This window comes from Patiria miniata, unplaced genomic scaffold, assembly GCF_015706575.1.
Source record: "Patiria miniata isolate m_02_andy unplaced genomic scaffold, ASM1570657v1 HiC_scaffold_18, whole genome shotgun sequence".
NCBI lineage: Eukaryota > Metazoa > Echinodermata > Asteroidea > Valvatida > Asterinidae > Patiria > Patiria miniata.
In genome coordinates this window covers 2,875,200-2,885,818 of record NW_024037056.1, presented here as the reverse complement: position 1 = coordinate 2,885,818, position 10,619 = coordinate 2,875,200, and the positions used below count along the sequence as shown (strand labels likewise).

Sequence of the window (10,619 nt, the reverse complement as noted above, 5' to 3'; positions counted from 1 at the left end):
CCCCTTTTTTTTTAGTGTTGCTTTTCCGGGGGGCATCCCCCCCCCCCCCCCCGCTTTAAAATAACATGCGCCCTCACCATCCGTTCTACATCAACATCTTTAACAGTTTATTTATAGCCCGTGTGTATTTTACTCCGCTATCATGCGGCGACTGACGGCGTCACATTCAAGGCTAACAAAAATAAGGAGACAAAATCAAAGATCAAGGACAGCATACTAGGCCTACGGAGAAGGTCGACATTTATTACGAGCAATATTTTTTGCATCACCCGAGCTTGGCTCAATAACGTCATGGGGAACCCCCGATCCTTGCAATCAACGGTTCAGCAACACAGGAAAATAAATCACGACATATTTCGATATAAAGATGTTTGTGTTGATTTGGCAGTTATCATTTGACTTTAATTGACGAATTCTAATAATAAAACAACTGAAGCGATGTGTGTGCCACAGATACGATTCACAGCATGCGTTAAAATTATTGCTAGTAAATTTGGTTCACTCGCATTAACGGTGGATTTGTATCTTTCTTTGCACTGAAATTGCCAAAATGTCAAGTAAATGTCAGTTGTGTGGATGATCGAATATAGACTTAAAACACGACGATGGCTATTATTAAGTGAAATACAAATGTACTGTTTTGTCAAAAATTGACCCGTGTCCAATAACAAATACTTTAAATCACTCTTAACATTTTTACTAAAATACAAAAACTTGCATGTCTTTTTTTTTTTGCCATTCAATATTCCATTACATGAAAGATTTACATGTTACTGTTAGTTACTTTTGTATCACCTCCAGCTGTGTAAGGATTCTATAAAGTTTGTCCGTATGGTTCTGCGAAGGAGTGCACGTCAGGGGTTTGTGGAAGAACATTAATTGTTATCGTCGTTTTGGGGGACGACAGCTTGAGCCGTTGATATCCATCACGTTAATCTAGACCTTCCGAGCAAAAGTCCATTCTTTATTCCTATCAGAATCACAGAGTACCGCCTTCAGTTCAAAGCCGTGCTCCACTATCTCTCGGAAAACAAGCATGCGTTTATCTCCAACAGGCTCTGAATAATATGTATATGAAGTGCTGCAGTGCTGAATCATGCCCTGTTGCTTGACAACATCCAGAACATCACCTTCGTAATATGCGTCGGTGTTGAGAAACGCCAGAATAACGGGCAGGTTTCCCAGGGTTTCGATGCTTCCTATGTACATCATGTCCATTATTGTATTCCGTATTTGTATCTCTACGAATTCGAATTTTGGACTTTTCGAGGAGTCCTCTGGTGTGACCCGCCGCATCTTTTCCGCCATCACCGCATCTGTCAAATCTCCAACCTGGTAGAAGTCGGCCTCTGAGGTCAGTAGGTCCCATTCCTTGAAGTCCTCCGGAAGATTGAGCTTTCCCCGTCGGAGGAAGTTGAGAACGTGGCGGAAGATGGGCCCGTCTCCGTCGATGGTATAGGCCCCGTTGGCGTCACGAACAGACGGGTCAAGCTCACCGCTGAACATGGCCGCCAGCATGGAGCGCGGGTAGCGAGTCAGAGTCGACCGCGACGTGGTGTACACGCACCCGCCAACATTCAGATTGACAAGGTCATCCATTTCCTGTTTCGAATCCCTGCAGAGAATTCCAGCGTATGTAGGGCTCGAACTACTCGAACACTATTACTGATCAAAGAAAATTCAACTTCTAGGCCTAGGTCTATTAGTGTTCCAACTATGGCGAGTGGTCTTCACACATTCGTACACCGCAGCAGTTCCGTTTTGAAATTGTTCCTGCTCAGCAAATGTGTGTCCGCCCGTCGTTAACTATATCGCCCGGCGCTGCATGCAGTTCACGTACCGTGCCAGGTCGAGTGCAATTATGCATAATGAGATGATGTGACATTATGTTCAAAACTGTCGTGGGCGTGACAATATATATTTTCGACACATGTACAACTGAGACGGGTGCATATCTAGGTTCATCAATAGGTTTTGGGAACATTGGTACTGGGGAACATCGGGTAGATCCCGCTGAGACCACAAGGCCCGATTGCGGTAGTTGTATCACTCGATTATTTCAACTGGAAAGCATTGATTTGTGTGGTGGTAAATACACCGGTGGCTTTTCCCCCACCCCTACCCTGGCCTGCCCCCCCCCCCCCCCCCCCCCCCCCCCCCCCCCCCCCCACACACACACACACACTCAAGGCCCTAGGTCGCGTCAATGACATCAGTTTTTGAAAAGAGGACACTACGATTGGTTCCATCTTTGTAACGAGCAATATTCTTCGCATAACCGAGCTTGGCTCGATGGACGTCAAGGGGAAAACCCCGATCATTGCTATCAGATGTCACGTACGCCACATCAAAATGTACACAAAGCAATATAGTTGGCCTTCAGGATTCCCCAAGTGACGTCAGAGTACTGCTTTGTAATTTTTTATCTTTTTTATAATACAAAAATAGCAATCCCGTTTTTATGGCGTCGAGGAAGATGCTATATTTTATAGCTCCCCCTTCCCCTCACCCTAACCCTCTCTGGAAAGAGCAGCCAGTGAAATCATACTGCTCGACCCACGGGGCCGGGGGCGAGGTCGTGTCACCCCTTGTTGTTGAGTAACTCGCCCGAGTATTTGCATCGTGTTTCGAAGGATACACGTTTATTTCTCACACCTTACATGGTATCTTAATTAAGTGTGTTCTAAAAGTGTATCGTAAGTGTCTTGATGGGACACTGGCTCGGATATCTAATCTGAGAGTCGAATTAGACTTTTAGAGACGTATATTCGAGACTGAAATCACAAGTCTAAATGCATGGTATTCTCTTGAAAGATCGGTCAGTGACCGCAGAAATAGAGCCAGGCGATTTTTATTTCGCATCAGTTTTAATTTGTAAGGGGGGGGGGGGATTAAGCTATTAAAATCCATTTGGCGCTTGACAAAAATAAAGCGTGCCCTCAACAATAACTAAAATCATTATCGATCACTGACGTCTCGATTAAAGACTACTTCCTGACCTCCGCCGCTCCAACCTGACCCTGCTGGACGACTTCCTGGAGATCGACCTCCCGGCCGCTGAGGGCGGACTTCTATCAGATCCAGGAGCTGATCAAGGCCATCTTTGATGCATTTTGATTGTTTAGTTCTGCAATAAAATGATACTCCACCACCACAGTTTGTACGACCTCACGCAGGTTAATGGGAAATTGTATGTGTACTGAATTCAGTATTAGACTGATGTCGTTATGACAAACAAATATGTACTCCTTTTTTTTCAATTTCTTGAATTTATTTTAATAACTGATGTTATGCACACTAGGTTGAATATCACAAGCCTTGAAATGATTATAGAAATGTAATGGACGGGCCAGATAATTATAATTATCTTACAGTCGTTTTATCCATGGCAACATGAAGAATATTATCAAGACAATTGTGTGGCCGCATAGTAGAAAACCCTGAAAAATGCAACACCCGACAAAATAAATAGATAGCTTCTCCATCTGCTCGACCCCATTATTTAAACTCTTGCTGGAGCGAGCACCTTCATGCCTCCACAACATGTAATTTGAGCCACCCGACCCTCACAACCAGCCCATTCACCCCTGATTAACCTCTGGCATGTCTGGAGTATCTCTCAGGCCCCAAACAGCCGTTAAAACCACAGACATAACCACATTTGACATATTCCATTTTGGTCACAGGGGTGATCGAAATAATCCCAACGTTTAAAGTGCATTTGTACACAAGCCTATGTAAATGTGCACAAGCACACAGGGTTTTCCCGCCAATTTTCAACCCCTCCAGTAGATCACAAGACTGACACCCCCTCTGAAGGACGTACTATGGTCCATACTAGGATCTGGCGATAGATGGCCCCGGGTGTGTTTACCACATGGCCAGGACAATATAAAACATAAAAATGTGTAGAGTCAATATTCCATCCTGATTAAGGGGAGGGCGACAAACTGTTAAAATTTGTTATGCATTATTCAATTAATATAAAGTGCACCATCTATAGACACTGTCATGCCCATTCTATGGATCATTACCGTGACGCTAATGCAAAATCAATGAATGTACATTGCACTTTGAACTAGCACAATATGTTCAAGTGTTGAAAATTAAAAAAGCAAGGCTATTTGTTTACCCAATTAATATTTCTATTGACGACGGTGTCACATGAAAATCCGACTCCTATGGAAATCGGACCGCTATTTCCCTATTATTGGTTGATCCCTCGCACGTGACAGGTCACTCTCCCGAAACGATCCTAAAAATAGCACGGTATCGCACTCACGCGTGCGCAGTACTACCAATGAGTCCACATTTCACGGAGTCGGATATTCACGCTACACCGGCATACGGAGTTTTGGATACCACGGTTTGTCATGGCGGAACTTATCGAGCTTAATGTAGGCGGCTGCCTGTACACCACGACGAAGTGGACACTGACTCGCGACCCGAACTCCTGGCTGGGCAGAATGTTCAGTGTGCCAGACAATATTCCCGTCCGAGTAAACGGAGCTTACTTCATCAACGGAGACGGGCCCATCTTCCGCCACGTCCTCAACTTCCTCCGACGGGGCAGGCTGATTCTACCGGAGGACTTCAAGGAGTGGGACCTGCTGGCTACGGAGGCCAACCACTACCAAGTCGGGGCTTTGGTGGAGGCAGTAAAGAAGGAAAAGTATCAGAGGGTCATAGAGATATCTGCAATTCCAAACGTGAGCTACACATACACTGGCAGCAGTAGTATCCTAGAGAAAATACCATCGCTTGTTGATTTTTTCAAACCGTACCAGTCCGCTCCACCTCAAGTTATCACAGGCGGGCAGGTCACCCTCACAGTAAAACCAGCTGGTGGGAAGCCTCACTCTACGGCCGAGACTCTCCACCGTAGATTTGAACACAATCTGGTGGCGATCATCCAGGAGATAGAACGGCTTGGGTTCCAAGCGGAGAAAGAGACCTGCACAATGAACAATTCCAGGCAACAGGAGGAACTCCGCTTGACCTTTTTCCGGCGCATTGGTGGTTAAAAAAGACCATTCTTACTCGTACGTTGGTCGCAGTACGTGCTTCCCGAGTTTGTTCTCCGCCTTTGACCCGAAATTACGATGGATATAAAGGCTGGCACTGCTCAGACTTTCGTTGAAAAAAACAAAGTACACTCTATCAGCTTAGCTAATATGGACAAACTTTATAAAAATCCTTCAAATTTTCACAGAACAAGATGCTTCAAGGGAATGGCGATCTAGCCTGCAAACCGGCCTCGTACTTTGTCGCTATTTTATTTAGAGGTTTTCTTTTAAAGGGACACTGGGTCCTAGGACAGCTTTTTGGGCTACAAAACGTGCTTTGAACGAAATGATGTTAATCGGAAAGAACATTTATTGCTTCCATGTATACGGCCATTAAGATATACATGTAGTTACAATGTACTTAGTTTTTAGCGTTCATTGTGACTTTTATCATCCAAAATTATTTTTAAGTATTTAGAGTGTCTTTTCTGTAACAAAAAGTACGGCGTTCCATCAATCGCTTTTCGTGTTTCAATATCATATGTTTTATCATTGTATTTCTATTGGTTCACTTTAGTAACCTAATTATGTTCTGACCGGTTATAAGCTTTGGTCGTTTAGATAGTTTACATGATAACGAATTAGTTTCATTTGTTCAGCGTAATGCCTTTATGTTACAAGCAAACCGTCATCAATTCAGAAATAGTTTGAAAGCATGTCACATAACAATCCAGTTACCCACTAAAGTGTTATGATTATATTAGCATCGTCAAACTAAATCGTCGCTTTGCTCACGAAGTGACAAAAACCTCCAAAATCGATAATTATTCGATTTTGAGGTTTACTAGCCATTTTATTATAGTTGTCTCAAGGAACAATTTGACCAAGTTTCAAGGCAAAATATTGTTTACTTTCTTAATTATTGTAAACAAACAATTGACAAAAAGCCTGAAATCGGTGATTTTCATTTTCACAAAGTGTAAAATGTTCTCACGAAGTGACAAAAAGTCACCTCGTGAGCAGGGCCAGAAATTATACAATGGTCTATTCGCGGCAGGATGGAAGCATACACGCGCGGGCGAACGATGTTGAAAAAGAACAGACGCGCGCGCGCTCAACTGTCGTGACGCGCAAAAGTAACAAGTTTGTTGCGTCGAAAAAAAGATTCATGATCCCACGAAGTGACAAAAAACTGTGTACAAAGTAATTGGCAAAATATGGGAGCCAAAGTTCTGATGTTCTCACGAAGTGCAAAAAAGTTTATTAATGAATTACTGTTTAATTACGAACTATTTTAACAAACAACTATGAACTAACAAAGAGCAAATCATATCCTATCGGACAATGTAAAAAATTCCGAATTCTGTTACTGCAAAATGGTCGAAAATGTCCTTTGAAAAAATGAATAACTTCAAATGCGATTATCTCAGAATGAACTTTTGTCAAATTTTGAGGTTTTTGTCACTTCGTGAGCAAAGCGACGAAATGTAGCCGTGTTGTAAATTCATAATTAACAATCGATAGTTAGTACTTGTGTCTACTTATAGTCAAGAATTATTTCTATGAACAAAATAAAAAAAATATACAGATATCACAAATTAACAAAACTAGACGATTTGACGACGTGTTCAATTATTATCATTGGTCAATAACAAAAAATTAAATGAACGATAACCATTTTCAGATTTGAAAGATCCCATAAAAGGTGTTGTCAATAAAGTAAACATTGCGTCACCGAGACCACGAAGTAACACCAAAGTCCAATTCAGTGTTACTTCGTGAAAACCGCTTAATGACAAATCGTCACCGACACCACGAAGTAACACCCATCTATATACCAGTAAAAACTAACAATCGGAGGAAAACGGCAACTAAAGTTGAACGCCTTCTAAAACAACACTTTGTGTCAAAACGACAGAGTATTTTCAGTTGGGTTTCTCGTTGTGGACACCTGATGAATTGAATTTATTAAATCTGCTGTTTTTCACCCGTTTGTGTATTAAATAAACAAGAAATAAGAGAAAAAAAGATGAGTGTTAGTTCGTGAAACCGAAAAGGCTGCGAAACTGTAAATTTTCGTTTTCACGAAGTAACACCCTTCAATGTATTCGACACGAGGAAAGTGCAACTACAGGTCAGCGCGCGCGCTCACACAACTTGTTACAAGAAGAGTGTTACTTCGTGATAAAGTTCTTGTCAGCAGAGTGCGCACCATGCATTGCAATGGTAAATGGAACTTGAGTGTTACTTCGTGAAAACGAAAATTGTCACTTTGAGCAAAAGTTGCCATGGATACTTAGCGTAATTATTAAAGTAAAGCTCTTGAAGCTTTGAAACTTCGTGCAATGGTGGGCCTTGATGAATAATTTTTAAAAATAAAAAAACTGAAAATCGAGGGGAAAAAATGGTTTAACACGGTTAGAGTGTTACTTCGTGGTGTCGGTGACGAAATGTTGGTTGGTTTCACGAAGTAACACTCAAGTGTGCGCGCGCACATCGGACACTGGCGCGAACGATTTTCGTTTCACAACCTTACGGAAATACTATTTGGATAAAAACGTTTTTAAAACGTTTGGCAGGAATGTAATTAAGCCGTTTTTCTTGTGTGATTACAGAACATTTTTAATAAAAAGCCTTTAAACTGGTGAAATAAAGATGAGTGTTACTTCGCTAAAACGAAAATGATCGATTCAGCGCACAGTGTACATGAGTGTTTACTTCGTAAAAACAAAAATCACTCGGTTCTGTAAAATGCGCGCGCGTAGCGCGACTGAAGTCCACTTGGGTGTTACTTCGTGGTGTCGCTGACGGTTGAGAGGGAGTCGTGTGAATAAAAACCCAGGAGAATGAAGACCCTACCATTCTGGTGGTGTTTCTCTTGTATAAATATGAATAATTATGACAGTTGTATAATTGATAGGATCCATCAATTTAATTAATTAAAGGTAAAGAACTTCCAGCCGAAAATCCTTTTGATTTAGACAACTAAGCTCCGCTAACAAGGGCAGCTTTGGAGCACTTTTGCACCTTCTTGTGAACTTCTCTTGCGGGCGCAGCGAAGCAGTTCACGGTAAGATGCACTCGCCTCGGGAAGTGATGTCCAAACTTGTAGATTTAAACTGACCGCACACGGGAGCCTTCTGCTCACGTCATCGGCAACGAATGACTTTTGGCGAAGCAGATAGCTCTCGTGTGCGCCAGGCTTAAGAGAAGGCATATCAGGATCTCTGATGAGCGTCTTACCCAAACAAAATCCACCTTCTTAGATAGCTCATCCGCCTTCATAGGTGCATGGAAGAAACATGCATTCGTGCCTTATCTACATGTATATTATAGATTTGTTATATAGAATACATATTCATGAACCCTCCGTGAAAAAGGTACTTTACGCCCACGACAGTTCACCCATAATGACGCATATGATCTCATTTAATCAGTGTACTTCCGCTCTACGTTCCATGTTTTCAATGTAGTGCATGCAGCTTGCAGCTTTGGTACGGCGGGTTATATGTGACGGGCAGACACACCCCTGCCCCACGCACTCAACCACAAAAGAGCGAGGACCACAGACTCGACTTGGTTGGAACCCTCAGAGTTTGACTTTTCTTTATTCAGCAAATCGTGTTCAAGCCCTAAAGAAACATGAATTTTTGGCAGGGGATTCCATACAGGAAAATGGATGACATTGTTAAGCTTGATGTTGGTGGTTGTCTGTACACCACGACGCGGTCGACTCTGACTCGCTACCCGGACTCCATGCTGGCTGCCATGTTCAGCAGTGAACTTGACCCGTCTGTTCGTGACGCCAACGGGGCCTACGTCATCGACGGAGACGGGCCCATCTTCCGCCATGTCCTCAACTTCCTCCGACGGGGAAAGCTCAACCTTCCGGAGAACTTCAGGGAGTGGGAGCTGCTGGCTTCAGAGGCCGAGTTTTACCAAGTTGGAGGTTTAATTCATGCAGTGCAGGCGGAAAAGTGTAAAAGGGTCACTTCAGCCGACGCCAAGAAACGTCGAAAATTCGAATTCATAGAGATAGACAAGGATGATAGCGCTTATAGCCTGGATGTAAAGTACATTGGAAGCAGTGAAACACTGGCAAACTTACCTGCTTTGTTGGAGATGTTCGAATCCTCTAAATATGGAAGTCAGGTCCTGGATGTTGTCAAGCGAGAGGGCAAGATCATGCATGAATCACAAGATCTTCCAATAAAAGTTATCAAAATAAACGCATGTTGATTTTCCGGGACATACTGAATCACGGATTTAGACTGGAGGAGACTAATTATCCGGAGGATGGGCAGGCAACATTTACTTTCATTCTGAAGATCTAGATTGACGAGATGGATATCAAGTCATGTTCAGTTCAGACTGTCATTCTACAAAAATGACGATAACAATTTTATGCACTTTCCTCAAACCCCTGTGTACTCGATTGCTGAACCACACACGGACGAACTATGGAATCCTTACCAAAGTGATAACTTAATAACAAGTAATGCCTTCATGAAAATAATGGAATACTTAAAATATACTTAAAACTTAAAGACGTGTGTTTACGTTTTCAGTAAAAATAGAAGTAATGTTAGAAAATCTACACTGAAAACAACATGACACGGGTCAAATTTTGACGCGGTTATAGTATTTTCGTTGTTTTTATGTCTTCAAGATTTAAATAATAGTCATAGCCATCATTGTGTTTTAAATCTATAATCTCTCATCCACACATTTGGCATTTGCTTTGCCATTTTTAATTTATTGCAAAGAAAGATACAAGTCCACCATTATTTCGAGTGAACCAAATTTACCAGCAATAATTATAACTCATTTTGAACCCTGTGGCACGCACATCGCTTTATTTTTTTTCAATTGTTAGAATCCCTCAATAAAACTCAAACGCAAACTTACAGATCAAAAAATTATATTTTGTAATCTTATAATGTCGTTTTGTGTGTGTGGTTTGCTTGACTGGGGGTTTCACCCGTGACGTCGTGGAGCCAAGCTCGGGTGATGCAAAGAATATAGCTCGTAATTTCGACCTTATTATTATGCTGTCCGTGATATTTGATTTTGTCTCTTCAGCTTTGTGAAACTTAAAATATGATTCCGTCAGTCGACAGTTTCAGATATTGAAATAAAATACACACAGAAACTCTTCAAGGTGTTGGTTTATAGAACGGATTGTGAGGGCGTACGTTATATAAAGCGTTGCAGGGTATTAGATGCTTAGAAAACATCATACTCATGGGCGTGGCCCTTCCCCCCCCCCCCAGGCATAAAGGGGACCAAAAAAAAGAAAAAAAGAGGTGCAAATTCATTTTTTCTTTTAATTTAATGGGTGGTGGGGGGGGGGGGCAAATGTCTCCCTGTCCACCCTCATAAGAAAATGATAAAGTCCATGGATTTGGGGTGAAAATAATGTGCTTTGCCCCCTCTTGAAAAAAATCCTCGTGTCGCCCATGATCATACTGAGCAGACCTAGCGCAGCACCCGACTTGAGCCAAGTCTAAGTATTCTGATATTATTTAGTAACCTTTGAGTTCAATCACCGCCATTGTTGAAGATCATTTGATGCATCGTACACTAACAACCATAGCAAACGTGCCGTGCCAA

The 10,619-nt window shown here is 42.2% G+C and overlaps 3 protein-coding genes across 3 annotated transcripts; 2 read left to right on the top strand and 1 right to left on the bottom strand.

The window, feature by feature from the left end:
• Window positions 1-936: 936 nt before the first annotated feature.
• Window positions 937-1,800, bottom strand: LOC119725028 (BTB/POZ domain-containing protein KCTD21-like). The gene has a single exon (XM_038196394.1). It carries the CDS (start codon window positions 1,597-1,599, stop codon window positions 937-939), a length of 663 nt encoding a protein of 220 aa, XP_038052322.1. The 5' UTR covers window positions 1,600-1,800.
• A 2,573-nt stretch (window positions 1,801-4,373) lies between these two features.
• LOC119725027 (BTB/POZ domain-containing protein KCTD6-like) lies at window positions 4,374-5,024 on the top strand. The gene has a single exon (XM_038196393.1). The coding sequence runs from the start codon at window positions 4,374-4,376 to the stop codon at window positions 5,022-5,024; it is 651 nt and encodes a 216-aa protein (XP_038052321.1).
• Window positions 5,025-8,681: 3,657 nt separating this feature from the next.
• LOC119725026 (BTB/POZ domain-containing protein KCTD6-like) lies at window positions 8,682-9,245 on the top strand. The gene has a single exon (XM_038196391.1). It carries the CDS (start codon window positions 8,682-8,684, stop codon window positions 9,243-9,245), a length of 564 nt encoding a protein of 187 aa, XP_038052319.1.
• The last annotated feature ends 1,374 nt before the right edge of the window (window positions 9,246-10,619 follow it).

Bases quoted from the DNA above. Each gene is read 5' to 3' on its own strand.
- LOC119725028 (XM_038196394.1), bottom strand. From the start codon at position 1,599: ATGGATGACCTTGTCAATCTGAATGTTGGCGGGTGCGTGTACACCACG.
- LOC119725027 (XM_038196393.1), top strand. From the start codon at position 4,374: ATGGCGGAACTTATCGAGCTTAATGTAGGCGGCTGCCTGTACACCACG.
- LOC119725026 (XM_038196391.1), top strand. From the start codon at position 8,682: ATGGATGACATTGTTAAGCTTGATGTTGGTGGTTGTCTGTACACCACG.